Source organism: Diadema antillarum, unplaced genomic scaffold (assembly GCF_040938485.1).
Source record: "Diadema antillarum isolate AM-2024a unplaced genomic scaffold, OU_Dant_1.0 scf00000098, whole genome shotgun sequence".
In the NCBI taxonomy this organism is placed as follows: domain Eukaryota; kingdom Metazoa; phylum Echinodermata; class Echinoidea; order Diadematoida; family Diadematidae; genus Diadema; species Diadema antillarum.
Window position 1 is genome coordinate 3,042,513 of NW_027270987.1, and position 17,956 is coordinate 3,060,468.

At 39.2% G+C, this 17,956-nt stretch overlaps 1 protein-coding gene across 1 annotated transcript in view; it reads left to right on the top strand.

Moving 5' to 3' along the window:
• The window catches only part of LOC139718667 (reelin-like), a 105,552-nt gene that overhangs the window by 6,331 nt on the left and 81,265 nt on the right, over window positions 1-17,956 (top strand). Inside the window, exons 2-6 of the mRNA XM_071630123.1 lie at window positions 941-1,160; window positions 15,731-15,834; window positions 16,442-16,514; window positions 17,309-17,457; window positions 17,774-17,870. Coding sequence (XP_071486224.1) covers window positions 941-1,160; window positions 15,731-15,834; window positions 16,442-16,514; window positions 17,309-17,457; window positions 17,774-17,870 — 643 coding nt within the window. The remainder of the gene's footprint in view (window positions 1-940; window positions 1,161-15,730; window positions 15,835-16,441; window positions 16,515-17,308; window positions 17,458-17,773; window positions 17,871-17,956) is intronic.

Below are 17,956 nucleotides of genomic sequence, written 5' to 3' on the forward strand. Positions count from 1 at the left end.
GATGTAGTGTATAATTTGCATCATGTGTTTCAGAAGATGGTTGTGGTTATGTGTGATGGATTGCAGCAAAATTTGCCACAGGATTTGCTGCTATACCTTTGACAATCTTAATGAACTCTGTTGCATTTATTCTTTGATCGTAAAGGCATGTTTTCATGATTTTATATTGTTTATATCACAACATGGCATTCATTAAATGTTACAACTTCCGATTGGCAGGGACATCTGTAGTAACGTTTCGTAGGAGCTTGATGTCTGAAGATGAATAAGTAAAGTACCTGATTTTTCCTTGTTCCCTACTTTCAAAAACATAATTTTCTTTCTTTGTGCATTGGGGATGAGAAACAGTCAAGACCACCTTCAAAATGCTTTTCTTATACAGATCTAAATTTGGGATAAAAAAAGTTGAGTTATCGCTTGTAGGATGACAGAATTTGTCCATATTTCATGGACTGTTCAAACTGTGTGAAATCAGATTCAGATTAATATTAGATTTTACCTAAAATAAAATGACTTTGTCCTTCATCAGTAATTGGTATTATACACTTCTTTTTCTGAGTATATGAGCATATATTCTTTTTAATGAACATATCTTTTTTTTTGAGTGTGTATATATTTTCATAATAAGTATAACATCTGTTGAGTATACATTATATGAGCATATGCATTCATGATGGTGTACAAGTATGTCTTCATGTTATGAGTTATCTTCTCATAATGATATACGAGTATATATCTTCTCTTCCAGTCACCCTGTCCAGCAGTAGCGAGTTCACACAGGTGCGGAACATATCTTTTTTTGAGTGTGTATATATTTTCATAATAAGTATAACATCTGTTGAGTATACATTATACACTGTATGAGCATATGCATTCATGATGGTATGTCTTCATGTTATGAGTTATCTTCTCATAATGATATATATATCTTCTCTTCCAGTTACCCTGTCCAGCAGTAGCGAGTTCACACAGGTGCAGGTGATTGGTCTCTACGAGTCGGCCACGCCCCAACCTCCCCAGATGTCCCCCTTCTTCCTCAGTGGCAGCCCTGCCTCATCTGTCTGTACCGTCATCCACCAGCACCACAGCATCTCACGCCAGCGCCACGGCTCCTTCTTCTGGATGGCGCCCCCTGCTGGAACCGGCTGCATCAACTTCATGTAAATAATTTTGATGTTTAATTTTCTGTTCTTGTGTGTGTTTGTTTGATCAATTTGTCCTTATGTGTTCGTACAGCTAACTACACATTCTTCTAACAAAGCCTATGATCCACATGTACATGTGTATGTTCTTTGTTTGTTTGTTTGTTTGTTTGTTTGTTTGTCATACACTATTTCTACTTGCTGAAAAAGATTAACTGTTCATGAAATATTGGCTAAGATGCTGTTTGCATTGGTTTTGGGTTATCCGGCTAGCACAAATTTTATACCTGAGAAAAGTACATATGTATTTGCATTTATTTTAACCAGACCATTGTCTTACTTTACTGTGCTCTGGGAGTTTTCCTCTTTGCCCTGATGAAAAGAAATGAATTTACAAAGTCTCAACTGAGATGAACTAATTGTTCTAGTGGGTGTCACTCTTAGGGAGTCAACTTGTGTCATTTTCTTTACAGAAGTGAAATATATTGTCATGCAAATGATAAATTTGTTCCTCAAGAACCAGTTTGGTCTTTTTACTCATTGTATTGCTTTGGCCTATCCTCTTTCTCACAAAAACACTACCACAACAGAAACAAAAACCTCAATTACCCCCCCCCCCCCCAAAAAAAAAAAAAAAAAAAAAAAAAAATGGAAGCATAATCTGAAATGACTTGCCATTTTGAATTGGTCTCAATTTTGAAGGAGATTAATGAGTGATCGATGTTCAAATGAATGTAGACAGAGCACAGATTCCACTAGAGAATGTTACTGGGAGCCTGTTGAATAAAAGAGCAGCATGCAACATTCTCGTTTTGATTCAGAAAAGAATAATTAATCAGAAATCAGTAACTAAAAGTTGCCATTTTGAGATCTTGAAAAATGAAATTTGATGAGCAAGGAGACACACAGATACTCCCACTCCAGTCCCCCACCTCCCCATCCTAGTCACACAAAAAAATAATAATAATAACACAGTATTCAGCCACTGAAACTCTGAAGGATATGACATCTATGTATTATTCATGTCAAGTAGAGGAAAACAGTAGGTCAGGACAGTTGGAAAAATTTGCTAAACCCATACTGTGCTTATGTGAAACTTTGCAAATAGGCATGCATGCTGGAGTGCTTTTTTCACCAATTGGCGCAGATGCCTGGGAGCTAATTCTGAATGAATAGAGATTATCTATCCCCTAACTGTATTGTGTCACCATGGCCTTCCAGTTGGACTGAGGCATATTGCTACACCTGGATGGGATTGCTAATCTATAACTACATGTAAGTCAAGTCTGGGTGGATTTTTACTTTTGAAAAAGAAATGGCTTTTTAAAAAGACTTGCAAGTTATAGGCCTACTAAGTGCATGGGCAATTGAAGGGATAGACAGTCAAGAAATGTTTGAAATATTCAAGACTTGCACAGAGTTGAGATGTGGAAATGTGGACAGTAAACATGAGGTCATACTAAACATTTGCAATCACACAGATATACATGTAGTGTTACACAGTCGTAAATCTTCAGTCAAAATCAAAACGATAAAAAAATAACAGTTGGAGGCCTGGTTTTAAATTAAATTTCCATGTTTTGCCAAAACATCTGTATTGACTCAAGAGTGCAATCTAAAGAGAAAAGAAAAATGTTAGTTTTGCAACTAGGAAATGACACAGTGGATGTCACACATGTACCTTGGAGCGTCCTTGGATATAATCTCCTAGAAGAGACTAAATGGGAATCCTGAGACAAGGAATTAGGGGAAATGTTTGACTATTAGTATCATGGGATGTATTGACTCATCTAGAGGAAATCATAAAAGTGGAGTTTCCATTTTGCTAATTAACCCATTGAGGACGAGTCCTGAGTATACTTGGGCAGGTTATGTCTATGGGAAATGCGTGTTGTAGCAAATTCAGCCTGTCCTCAATGGGTTAGGAGCAGTTGGACAACATTTGAAGAACACAGAACTGGAAAATTTGCATTTACACAATGATGACCCCTGTAGGCTTTTTTTTTTTTTTGGGGGGGTGGGGGGGGGGTCAAATACTAAATTGTTTAGGGCTTGGAATGAAATGCAGATCTCCCAACCAAACTGAATTTGGAGGAAAGAATCTGAAATTTGACCACTCCCAGCTCTTGTTCCAACAGGAATTTCCTATTCTTCTGGATAATTTTACTACACACTCCTATGGGAACTGCTCTTTCTTTCCTTCTTTTGAACCAAATCATCCCTATTTTTCAGTCAGGAAGGTTGGGAGGTCTGGAAATCTTGCTCCATGCTAAAATCAACCCTACTCAGGAGAGGAGTGTGCATTGGAGAAAACAGGATATCAAAAGTTTCATTTAACTTGACCCCCCCCCCCAAAAAAAAAAGAAAAAAAAAGAAAAAAAAAAGAAAGATGTTTTTGAAGTTGATTTCAGCATGGACCTACTGCCATTGACGTGATTTCAACAAGTAGAGTAAATACAAATTAAACAATTACAGTTCCATTAAAAGTAGACAAAGAAAAATATGAAGTGAAAGGATTTTTGGTTAATACTTCAGCATTTTGTTGTTGTTGAAAAATATCAGTCACAATCCCATATGCATATTTCATAATGTCATAATTTTGCAGGTCACCTATTGGTTTATTAATTGTAACAGCAAATATTGCCCCTCTCCACAGTGAGACCAGGCATAATTACCTCATCAATGTGATGGAGGCTGATACAACTCTTCTTTTTTTTGAAGGAAAAATTGGGAAGCATTAAGAATCTATCATGTGTCATAATATTTGTTACTTTGGAGTTAAAAAGTATTTTGCGGGATGGTAACTCTCAGGGGACCTCTGCTATAAGATGTCATTGATTTTCAGCAGATTTCCAGCAGAAATAGTGTTGATATGTCCAAACTTTTATACGGTGGTCCTTCGATGTGTGTGTGTGTGTGTGTGTGTGTGTGTGTGTGTGTGTGTGTTTTGTGTGTGTGTTGATGTACAAAAAGTGTACAAATGTGTGCACAATGAACAATTAGATGATTTGGTAGACAGATAGTTAGATAAATGAATACATTGTAGATTGAATAGATTTCAAATACATACATGTATGTAATGTTGAAATAGTAATCTTTATAATATATCTTCTGCTGCATTCCTACTTATCCCCATAGTGCCAAGCTAGCAGAGAATTGTTCATACACTGTAGTTAGATTTACGATACCATGGACAAATTCCCCCAAAGACCTTTACACAGCTGTAAAGGTGACTGGGCCATATCTGTGTTTAATATGAGCACATATTCTTGAATACCTTTTTCCTGTACATAAATATTGCTATGTGTATTAACCCGTTGAAGACGAGTCCCGAGTATACATGTAATCGGGCAGTTGTCTGTGGGAAATGCATGTTGTAGAAATCAGCCTGTTCTCAACGGGTTAACATTAGCAAGGTTTGATAGCCATGTGGGAGAAAGGTCACACAACTCTATTATAACTGTCAGACTGAGACATATTTCCTTTTAGCTGCTGTTGTTCTGTAAGCTTTTCTGTTTCTTTTAGACCTTTGTCAATGCCATTCCAGCTTTTGAGAATACATTGCTTAGTCCTTTCCTGCCGAGCTTACGCTTTCCTGTGTTTGACGTGCATTTGATCGACTGACAGACAGTTTAGAAAATGTGTCCCCAGGAAGGAGCTAAAGAAATTTGTGGTTTTTGTGGTACATTTTTATGGCACACAGGAAGTTTGTTTTTCATTGTCACTAGATGCTGCACTCAATACCTTCCATTTTGAAAAAAAAAAAATACAGTCAATGGTATTGAAACATAGTTTTAGTGCTATAATTTTGTGATTACAAAAATGTAGGCTATAACTTTGTTGTGGATAGTCAAAAGTCTGTGTTTGATAGTATACTAGAGTGGTATTTCATATATGATATAGTGCTTCTTATTCTTTTTCTTTAACAGCAAAAGTTTTGAAGAATTCTTTTGTATACTTTGCAAAATACACTGTATGTGAATACTGAGATTGAGATTGGCTAGTAGTGAAAAAAAAACAATTGAAAGAGGTGTTATTAATATTTCTTTCCAAAAAGGAGCAAGTACTGTAGTCTAAAGCATTTGATTTAACGAGAACAAAGAAACAGGCGCACATGTGGTAAACAGAGGAAGTTATTGCACATTAGTGTCATAATTGCTGCAGAGTCATGAGTGTAAAAAAAAAAGAGAAAATTTGAAAGAAGCCGAATTTGTGTCTGGTCCCAAATCTTGTAATGTGTGATCAGATCATCTGATAAGATTTTATGACCACCAAATTGCAAAAATGGTATTTCTCAGTCGCCAACATTCACATTATATTCCTTGAAGGTGAGTAGCCTTGGACGTATCCCCTCGCAGTAATCATGTGCCCGATTTGGCGTCTTGTAGACTGTGTTTCCCTGGTCATTTCCTGCACATTTTGTGTCTGTTTTTCCTGCTGAGTCTCCTCGTGTGCCTGCAGCCTGTCCACCAGGTCTTTTCCTTCCTCCTCTGAAGTATTAGAAGAAGAATGTTGGAGACAATTTTCTGACGGCAACAATGTTCGAATGACAAACATTCGTGTCATTCGTGCTGTGAAAACAGACAATTACAGTGTAAGGAAAAGGCTGGCATCAATAACATTGTGACTAGTGATGGTAAAACTGAAGGGTAATGACACTGGGAATGGTTTTTCTGCTCCTTCTCCATGGCAAACTATTGAGAAATTTCTTCAAAAGTAAGGTGTCTAAATAAAGGGCCAAGAGACAACATTAAAAAAAGGGGGAGGGACAGATAGACAGACAGTCAGTCAGACAGACAGACAGACAGACAGACAGACAGACGGAGGGAAGGGATAGAAATAGAGATACTATTTCACCTTTGAATTGCCTCAGAAGACACTTGGCAGAGCTTTGCTGTATTGGATATTTTGATTGATTGTTTGGCACCTGCCAATCAAGTTGATGCTTTTCCAAAGAGAAAAGAGCAATTTGGAGTGGAGTTTTGTTTTGTTTTGTTTGTTTGTTTGTTTTTTATAGTTTAAGACAGTCACAACTTTTTCTGCGAGAGTGCCCAGGTATTATGGGCTATTGTGGTATAGAGTGGGTCTGAATGATTGTTTCCTGTTGCAGTATTATCAATTCGCCTGCACAGGCACGCTACTAAACCATTATAACAATTATAACTGCTAACACCACACTCAGCGTTACTGTGAAGACCATCACAACTTCAACTACCACCCTACTACTACTGCTTCTTCCAGCGCATACATTTGTCACCACTCCTGCTGCCACCATTGCCAATGTTACAACTGTATCCTACACTGCTACTATAACCTTAAATGTCATCATTTCTATTACTTTCACCATCACTGTTGCAACTACAGTGTACAGCTACAACCTCTAATATTGGATAGAATTTCATTCTGCCACAATCAGTTGCAATTTACATGTACCTCACAGTAGTGATTGATCTGAAGAAGCCTACAGATCCAGTTGGTAAAAGTCTCATCAAACAGGTAAATTGCAACTGATTGTGGCAAAATGAACTTTTTTTTTTTCCATTTGACATTCCAATCAGATGAATCGTTTCAACCACTAATATTGCCATTGATTTCTCCACGCTTCTAAATGATATGCCATAGTTCTGTCAAGTTCTTGCTCTAGTATTATTTTTCACCCATGATTGGACTGTGGAGTCATGTACTTTGTACGTCTTATGTGGGAAAATAGATTCCTGTGAATGTCTCAGCTCAAGGAAAGCTCAGAAAATGTTAGGGTAGCGAATCCGAGGACAGTTTTAACAAGCTCCCAGGAGGATCGTTAGACAGCAGTCAACATGATGTTGTTGGGCAGAGCTTGTGTTGAGAAAAGTACTGCTAACTTGATCCCCAGAGGTTAGCTCTCTCTGTTTATACCTTTCTGATCATCCTCATGTTATCTCCTCTGTCATTCAATGATTGACATCAATCATGCTTGTTGTTCCCACTTGAACTCCCCCGAGGCTGTTTATCTTGCCCCTGACATTTATGTACACACATCTTTTATCCCTTTTCCCTCCATTAAAGTCTCTTGGCAACAGGAAAATTCCTCTTGTTTTAATCACTACAGTTGTATCTCCTCTTCAGTTTTAGTCTCGGCCTTCGTGCCCGTTTGCTACCGATCTCTGACATTTATCATTTTCAGAAATGTTTCCAGATGTTACAATTATGGCACCTCCGATCCACTTGTTGTGCAGTCCAGTGCTGCTTGCCTGTCAGATATAGTGGCCAATAATGGGGATTTTTTTTTTTTTGTCTGAAGAATGTTTACCAGGCCCCATCAAATGTGACAATTATGCTCGAATGGGTATCAATGCAGTGCACGTGTGTGAAAGGTAACTCCAGTTCGGTGTTAGACAAGAGAAATCAAATATGAAACATGGCACGTGCTCGGTGTCGAGGCTGAAGTCAGCTACCCAGTGCAGGTACTGCTGAAAAAAGAAAGAAGCTGCTTATTTTCACTGGAATCATACTGCCAAGCAGCAAATACCTTCATACATGTAGGTATATGATACAGGGTGCCCACCATATGTATGTTGTTTTATTAGTTTATTTGTTTATATATTTAGTATGCTTATATATTCTTCAATGATGTCACACTATTGAAAAACATCGTTTGCAAGTTTTACGATTTTGCGCAGCAGGAAAATCCAATGACAAGGGTGTAACAAGTCTGCTCAAACAAAGTGCTTTCCTAAATGTGATATTGAGCTGCTCAAATACCAGCAGTCTTTATGTGGTTCTGCAGGTGGTGATTGATGCTGAGACCCCATCTTGTTTTCAAAAGCTTTGTGATGGGTGGTTTGTCTAAAGAGCAAAATCTCTGCCATGTTAACTGCAGGGTCATCAACAAAAGAATTTGAAAAGCTTTGTGCATTAAAACTATCCACAACATTAAAAAGCTTGTAGCAATTGAAGTAGCCTACGATCCATACTATCCAAAGTTTTTAGTGTTTTCATTGTTTTTCAAGGTTGTATTTCAACCTTAACTCTTTATGTGCCACGTTCGCACATCCGACTCAGTCGACGGCGTGCCAACTTCGCATATTCTGCTCAACAAACAGAGCCGCCAAAACCGATCGATAAATCGCTAATTGCTGCTAATTCCGCGGCACAATGAAAGCGTTTCTCGTGCTTTTGTTCCTCTCATATACAGCTTGCATTCTATGTGGTCATTGACTATCAAGCGGTGTTCCCAACTAGATTTGCTCGTACATTCTAAGTTTCTGTAATGGTTTTATGTGCAAAAGTCATGCCTTTACAGTAATGTAGCAACTGGTCATTCAAAAGAAAAATTGAAAACAAATTTGTCATACAATCTACATCGAAACAAAGCTTTACATTCCTCTTTAACTTTGCTTACTATTATGCCCATCTTAACAGAAATTTGTAGAAGTTATACAAATTGGAAAAACAGAATTCTTTCTCAAAGCACGGCTACCTTCGTGTCTCAGAATAACGTGGCACGCAGGGGGTTTCCACCATGGCACATAAAGAGTTAATAAAAAGAAAGCTAGACCTATATCTTTGACAATGAGAGCTCATACATGACAGTGATCTCGAGTGAGTATCTTTTTTTTTTTACAAGTAACTGAAAAATGCTTCTTTAATATTGATAATTACTACGCCATTAAATGAACATCGTTCGGGGATGGATAACCAGTCACAATAGTTAAGGTTTAAGCAAACTTTATTATGCTCACGCAACACAAACTGCCGGCCGAAAAGGGGCGAAGGTTGTACAACAACAATATAACATACATCTCAAACACTGCCCGTAAGAGGGCAGTATAACACACTGGCGCGATCACTTTCTTCTTTCTGTCTTCTTCTACACAACACAATGGAAAACCCTTGGCTATGGAATAATCATGCACATTCAATATGCCAAGAATGTGTGTGGAATTAAACCAATCAAACTTCTGACTAATGATGTGGATAGCTAGACCACATTACGAACACTCAATGATTTGATAACATTAATACAAATATTATCCCCATATAGACACAGTCTCTAGAAACTTGTACGGACTGACAACCAACTAATATGACACACCAACATTACACTATGATAAGCACTGCTATCATACAGTACTTACTCAATGGATCACCAATCAGAATCATGCTCATACAAAAATACCAATAACCTATGCTATACATGTATAACCTCATACATACCCTGTACAACGTCTTCTACCAATCATAAAACACTTAATAAAACAAACTACTTTACGGTGTAAACGAAACAGAAAATATTTCACAATGTCAACTATCAAATATCATACAAACACGTGTAGCTACCTCACTTTCTACCTTTTCTCACAATATGAAACACTACTACTGTAGGCCTACGTAAGTACCATGGTCTCCCCACTCGCATTCACTCTTTTGTTACAACACTGTTAAACACAGCACATACAGCTGTAATCCCTTTTCTTCTACATATGCTGGGATTTGGGACGAGTGTACATAAACACTACACTATAGCTGTCTTTCCTCTACAGTCTTAAAGCACATACACACCACCACAATGTTGTTACATTAGAACCAAATAGACATCAACATAGGCTCGAAAAGCGCAGAGACAAAAATCCCTAGATAAATCAAATGAAAGCAACATGGCATTGAAAACAACAATGTGGTGAGTTCATAATAATGCCTGATACATGTATTCAAATCGGTATGAGTAAGACACGCATGTGAATGAAAGCCGCTGAAAATAGCCACCCATCTGATGTAGCAATATCAAAACCTTAATGTCATCATTAACTTATCATGTGAGTTATAACTACAACCCTTCGGCATATAATACCAAACGAAACAACCGACAATGATACATCCAATAAAAGATGTACTGTATATAAAAACAAATTACAATATACATTTGTATCAGAAAAACGCAGAGATCAAATACACCTGTACGGTGTATTATACTTTTAAAAACATACTCAAACTTCGGAAACATATTTTGTCCTTCAAGTGTATCAAAAACGGACTCCGACATTGACGTCACTCCATACAATATGACCTGACACATGATTCTTACATATCAAAAAGGGGAAGAATGAGCTACATGAGGTCCATCAAAACTACATTGTATATGCCATGTACAATGTGTTACCATACATATCATATAAACTTCATATAATGACAAATTATCATCATACGTACATTTATCTTTTCTTTATCAATAAACCTGTTACTGATATTCTACCCTTGCATACGCAACAACAAAAAAAATCAAACGAGCATCATACATACGTATGTAAAAATTTCACCTCTCCTAAATGTGTGCAATATGTATTTGACATAAGACAGAGGAAATGACTCAAAGAATCATACACACTGGGCAAACTGAAAGGCAAAAACACAAACATAAAAATGCTGACTTATACTTGAGTTGCTGGCAAAACCATCATGTGTATGCTACATACATAAAACGGTAAACATGTTATTCAGATTTGCACAACTTGCTATGTGCAAGTCAACTGGCTGCTTATATGATGTATACTACAACATGTACTTGCATCCAATAACAATATACATGCACCGTCTCCGTACATTACATGAATCAGAATAAATGCAAAACACTTTAGACCAGAACAAAACTATTAGCAACTTTGTAATATAGTATGCTCAAAGAAAAAAAAATGCATGCCGTGCATAGATTTCATACAATCACAAAAACAAACAAACAAAAAATGAACCCGAGTTTTAAATCTCAGAGTGCCAAAATATCAAAAGTGGCAGAATTATACACAATTCACACAAACTTCACCCATTGTAAGAAAACATTTCAATATAACTAACATAATTAGCAACTAAAATTTACAATATTACCTTGCAAATAAAACATAACAGATCACAAACTTATACATCGCACTTTTTGTGTCTCACTTCTAAGCACTAATTTCACATGTACATTATACATAATAAGAAAAAATAACCAATAACCTTAAAGATCCTGCATTAGTTAATCAACAACATCCATGTATCCTATTACATGTATACACAAATATATTGGCTTAACAAACTCATAAAAATGAAGCAGGCATGTGGCACACAATTCAATTCACAAGTCAGAGTCCAGGAACATCCGGTAGCTGAGGTCAAAAATGGGGGTTATCAGTTATCAGGGAGCTTCTGAACATACAGTCAATGTCTGGAGGACGGCCAGGAGGGGGTCCTACATGCAAGCCCGTGGAGTGACCTGGTCGAGGAGTAGGAGCAATGTCTGAGGTTGGAGACATCACAAATGTGCAGAGCTGAACACGAGGAGCAGTACTCTTCTCACGCCTTGGAACGTGAGATGTATCTCCAGGAGTGGAGGTACTGGTGAAGGCACGGGGTCCTCTGGATGCATCTGGGGGGCGCCCAGGAGGGTCGTTGATCTCGATAGTGCGAGGATGGTCTGGGGGGCCACTGCGTCGATGAGGAGTGCTGATGCTACTAACACTGATATTGAGAACATCCACAGGAAGCTCATCAGTGGGTGAGGGACACTGGGTGACATCTGAAGATGGCTGGCATGCTAGCAAGCCAGAGCGATGACGAGGTGTGGTTAGGGCACCAGAGGAATCATCGGTGACATCAGGGATGGTGCGATTCATCTCAGGGGTGGGAATGATGGCTAGCTCCGACTGAGCTAGACACTGACGTGCAGCCTCAGCATCCTGGGAATGAGGGTGTAGGCCGATGCCTTGGTGGTGACCGTTGCTGGCTGGTGAAGGTGCGGTCACATCATCAGAGATAGAGGAAGGCGGGTTGTATCGGGGAAGGCTGAGAGACATCGGAGGTGTGCGGGAAAGACGAATATCTACCTCTGGTGTAGGATCAGGACCATAGGTGTACGAAGGTCCATCACCGATTGTGATACTGCGCTTTGCGGGACGGATGGAAATGTCGTGCAACACTATGAACGGAATGCCTGCCTCAATTATAACATCCGGAGAGTCAACAACTAACCCTTCAAAGAGAAATGCCCTTCCATCTCTTGTGAGTGTAAGGCACGTCCCTCCAATGATTGCATACGGTGAAGAATGGTCAACTGAATATGCCTCAGAAGAGTCCGTTAAAACACCTCCAAGACTCTTAAACACTGAGTAGCCAATCAAGTTCTGTGGAGAACCGCTGACAAGAGTAACCCGGACACTCTGTTGGCCATGGTCAAGATCAATGTAGGGAGACATACAGGCCTTTTCAGGCAACACTGAGGGACTAGCTACTGGAGACTGTGGCGACTGATCAACCCGGAAGTGGAGCTCATCCGACTCCGATGAGCCACGATCATAGCAGTAAGAATTGTCTTGAAACCCTATTGACCTGTCTAAATCTGACATATCCTTTGCATCTCCAAGACTAGTACTGTCTGAATCAGCAACACATACCCTAGCAGACAAGCAGACGATATCTGTAGCCAAAGCACTGTCATGAAGATCATCAAAACATTCATCAACTTCCGAGAAATCACATTCTGACTCTAGCTCATCATAATCATCCAGATAGTTGTCATATGGACATAGGGAATCAGAGTAGCCAAGGATGGACGCCGCTTGGCAAGCACATGTAATATCTCTTTCATGCACTGGTAGGAATGAGCAATCACTGATGTGATGCTGGTTCGGGCGATTGGCAACGAGACATATTGGGCAACTGTGAACTTTATGTCTAACGGTAGAACGACTGGACTCACTAACACTAAAACTACTCATACACATAGAAACAGGATGACTAGTGCTGCTACATGTACTGGGACCGACTGCATCATACCGAGTAGCATGCAATACTCTATCATCATGGGAACGAGGTTGGTTTGGGTCCCCGAAGGGCTCATCACAACTGTCACAACTTTCATAATCATAATCATCACAGAAATCATCATAATCAAGACCGACATAATCATCTTCGGTCATCCATTCATTTCTGCTTTCATTTCTTTTGATTTGAATTGGCTCAGAATCATGAACACGGTAAGGTACCTGGTACATTGTACGTCTGGTTACAATACTGGTAGGGGCGGCCTCTCTCTCGGGCCTGGGTGCGAGGTCGTTGCCTCAAAAGGGGACAGGGAACAGCCATTCAAGGGCTACGTATGGGACTACAGCAGATGCGAGCAAACCATAACTACCTATCACGACACGTTTTTGCCGACCAACTGGCTGCCATATCATGCATAAAATCCATCGGTAATGAGGGAAGAGCAGGGTACTTTATCCCATGTAGCTGCCACCACGCCATTAAATGAACATCGTTCGGGGATGGATAACCAGTCACAATAGTTAAGGTTTAAGCAAACTTTATTATGCTCACGCAACACAAACTGCCGGCCGAAAAGGGGCGAAGGTTGTACAACAACAATATAACATACATCTCAAACACTGCCCGTAAGAGGGCAGTATAACACACTGGCGCTATATATGACCAGCCAAAATTGTTGGAAAGCAAGAGTTAAGTTTGAGAAGTTTAATTAGTATTCCAAAGCCATGTGTCGTGGAATGGCATCAAATTTGTTGTTATCTTGTTTTGCTCACACATCACCTTTATTCTTAAACGTTTTTATTCCTGTCGTCTTGAGTCTTGACCCTTCTGTGTACATTGTAAGGTCTGTCTTTAATGGCGTCAGGCGCTGAATGAAGCTGTACATATTTCATTTTGTGAGTCAGTCTGAGATAAGATGGTGGTTGGATTTATACAGATCTTCATGAATGGATTGGAAGCCATATAACCTGTGGAACCTTACAAACGCAGGCAACAAGTCAAGGAGATTATATGCATGTTTACATGTTTGCGTTGAAGCCTTGCATTGTACATAGCATTGCACACAAATGTCACTGGAGTTGTAACTAATAGACTGGAAAAGATTATTGATGATACTCATTAGTGCTGTGTCATTTTAGCGAGGTCAAAATGTGATAAATCTAAACAACAATCTTACAGTTTTTGCTTTGATGCCACCCTACATTGCCTTGGATTTAGAAGGCCTCATATGGCATATATATATGGAAGAATTTGTTGGCCACTTTGGAACGATGAAAAGGTTTCCAAGGTTTGCTACAAGGCTGTGGTGTAACTTTTATTCGAAGCAGTTACATTTACCTAATGTTGCCAGTTCCTGTGACCTCACTGTGTGGCTGAGTAATCTAAGATTCAATCTAACATGCTTATCAAAATGCTATTTACATACAATTGTAGCTACAGTACACATATTAAATCTAGAAGAGATTGCTACTGTTTGTAAACCAAAGGGGGGAGGGGATCTTCCATTAAGAGCTGTAAAGAGTGATGGGAAATTTGGGAGCAATTTTGATACCAATAAAACCAGACAAAGTTTCAGTTGGATTCTAGATTTCATCTGTAATGTATCTCAGAAATACATGCACAGTACCTGTATGCTGATAACATTTGATCTGGTACAAAATATCCGCTCAAAGGGGATATACATGCACTTTACGTTTATATTGCGCTGGAAGGACTGTGCCAAGCCATGCAATCATATACTGTAGGTGAACAGCAGGGCAACAAAATCAAAGTATCCTAGTGCAAGTTTCAACGACTGGCTATGTTATGCTGTTGATGTTTATAGGCTTGCAAAATAGGGTGACAAATTGCAATTTTCTTTGAGTTTGGGGGTGACCAAATCAAATGTGATGGGCCATTGGAATTTTATGGGCATGCAAAAGGGCAGCAAATTCTACTATTTTCAACTCTGAATGTTTGACTGATATCTGCATATGGTATCTGAGTAAAAAAGACACATTGTCTCCTTGTCATATTGTTGGCTGTCGCTGTTTGGCCATATGAAGCCAAGAAAGTGACTTTATAGTACATACTGGAAATTGAAGCAAACAAAATTGCCTTGCTGAATGAACTGGGACTGGGAATGTTAGGACTGGGCTGGATCGGGAATGTTCCAGTGTTTTACAAAAGAAGACACAAACTATATCTTTACCCTGTTTTAATGTGGGGCTTAGACCCCGTTTACAGTGCGAGGCTAGCTGGCCGCAGCTTGCCGCGGCCGTGCCCAGCCCCGCTTCAGTGTAAACGCACAAAAGGCCAAATGCTGGGCAAAAATTGGTCTCGCATTTGGCCTCGCTCTGGAGGTGGTCTCGGCCGCGGCAGAGCCGCGGCAGAGCCCGGCCTTTTCTCAGTGTAAACGTAAACTGGGACAAATGCGCGGCCAATTTTAGTCTGGCTTCCAAACCCTCTGCCTGTACTATTTCGCCGTTCAGGACATCAACCTCCTCAACGTCGAAAATTTGTATAGTTTAAGGTGGTTTTGTCCTGCAAAGGATTTTTTCCTTCGGCAAAGACCTTTGCCCGAACAGCGACTTCGTTGCCATGGAATTCATTTGGCAAAGGGTCCGAAAACCAGACAATACCAAATTGCATTTGTTTACAAGCAGAGCGCCACTACGACAAAATATTGAAAGGTTTGAATCAAAAGCGCGGCCGAGCCCGGCAGTGTAAACGGACAAAATTGCGGGGCTCGGCCTCGCAATTGAGGCTGGGCTCGGCCTAGCCCCGCACTGTAAACGGGGTCCTAATACTGTAATTCCTTTGTATCTCCACAGGGTCACAGCTGTGTCCTACCAGCAGCTCCTGTTCAAGGACCTGATGGCTCTACAGCTCTGTGAGGCTGGCAAACCCACACCCTCACCATTCAGACCACAGCTTGGTAAGTCACATGGTGCTTTATTAATCAGAGAGGCTTGTCACCTAGCTGACATTTTTGTTTTGTAGACAAGGTGTTAGTTTGCATTTCTAGGACTACACATTATCCACAGCAATGTTGGGTATTCTTTCATTCATTCATTCATATTATTCATTCATTCATTCATTCATGCATGCATTCATTCATTCATTCATTCATTCATTCATTCATTCATTCATTCATTCATTCATTCATTCATTCATTCATTCATTCATTCATTCATTCATTCATTCATTCATTCATTCATTCACTCATTCATTCACTCATTCATTCATTCATTCATTTTTATTCATATTTTTCTATTTCGAACAGAAATATATTGATATAAGTTTTTACAGAAAATAAGTGCATGAATTAACATTTCAAAATACAGTAAAAAGAAAATGCGTAAGTTTGCAAATCATTTGACTGTATGAAAATGCTAGAGATGATGAAAGCAGTCACAAAAACAGCTAGGTTGTTTGAAAGAGAAGAAGGATTATGTCATCAACTACCATCCATCTTTCTTCTTCATCCTCTGCCATAACATGTCTCTCTCATTTGTTATATCTCTCTCTCTCTCTCCCTCTAGCAATGATCCATAGTGATGGTGTGATCCTTCGGGATGACTTTGATTCATCAGCAGCTCTGGACTACACCATTTGGTGAGCATGTTTAGTCTTGAGGAGTGCGAATTATTCCTGTATAAGTTAAAATTTTTGCGCGAGAAAGTTTTTGCTCTGGGCTGGGTAAGATGAATTTTGCATGTTCTTGATTCTGCGGAATCAAGGCCTTCATACATAGTGCATTACAAGCAACAATATTTTTGAGCTTTTTACTTTCATGGTAGTTTCTGGTTGCATGAAATGCGCAAATGTTTCAACACCGCAAAAATTTCCATTTTTATAGCGCTTACACAAATTCCAGTGTGCATAAAGAATTAGTCCTGATTGTTGTTTGTTTGCGTTATACAATTACACTGTATATACAAACACACAGAACATTCCAGAGAAGAGTGTCAGGATGTAAGCTGCCTAAATATAATTCTGATACTTGCCATTGACATCAACACTGCATATGTTTGTTATCGGCATAAATCATAGTCCTAGCCAACTGAACATCGAGTGTAGGCCTACTGTGTTCATGCTATCCATGATAGATGTTTGATCTTGCAGAATGTTGTATTTCTGAATAATTAATGATTGGACACAATTCACTGCCATGGTTTGCAGTGATCAAATATTCATGTTTGCAATGTTTCTTTGTTGTTGTGTTTGTTTTTTTCTTTTTTTTACATACACACACACTCACCCACACACTGAGAAAAGCTGTCCTTATTTGATACCTTATCTGGTAAATTTATTTAATGAATGAGGACAGTATTCACAATTGGCCTCCATGGAGTGAAGTTTAATTCTAATTCAGATCATTCATATCAAATTCATTTTTTCCCCACTAGGTCTGAGATGTATGGGGGTAACATCAGCAGCACATGTGGCTCCATTCTCCATGGCAACGCAGCCGTCTTCTGTGACTCCTTTGGACGACGAGAGTTAAACACTGTCCACCTCAACACAACCACAGCCTCTGCACTCCAATTTGCCATCAGTGAGAACAATTCCTAAATCGCAAGAGCAGATGATCTATGTAATAGTGATATGAAAATTGTCATATGTTCTAAACAGGCATAATATTTAAGTGGTTAATCCATCAAGATTGACCATGTTCTTGCCTGTAATACTTATAACTTACATCCCTAGATACATTGTAAATGCGCTTGCTGGATACAACAGTACATGTGCAATTGCGTGAAGTTCTGAACAAGCTTGGATAGTGTCTCGTACATCTACTGGAACCATGGAAGGGTTTGACTTCAGTTTTACCATTTTGTTTTGTTTTGTTATTTCCCCCCCCCCCCCACCAGGCTCTGGTCAGTGCAGAGCTGGCACCAATGATTACAGTATCACCGTCTCCTACGCCATCAATACCAAAATAGACTGGCATGTCATTGACAGAGTCAGGTTAGTCACATGTTATTTCTGTACCTTCCATTTTGCTGTTAATTGTTTAGTGTTGCTGTTAGTTTCATGTTGTGAAAACATCACCA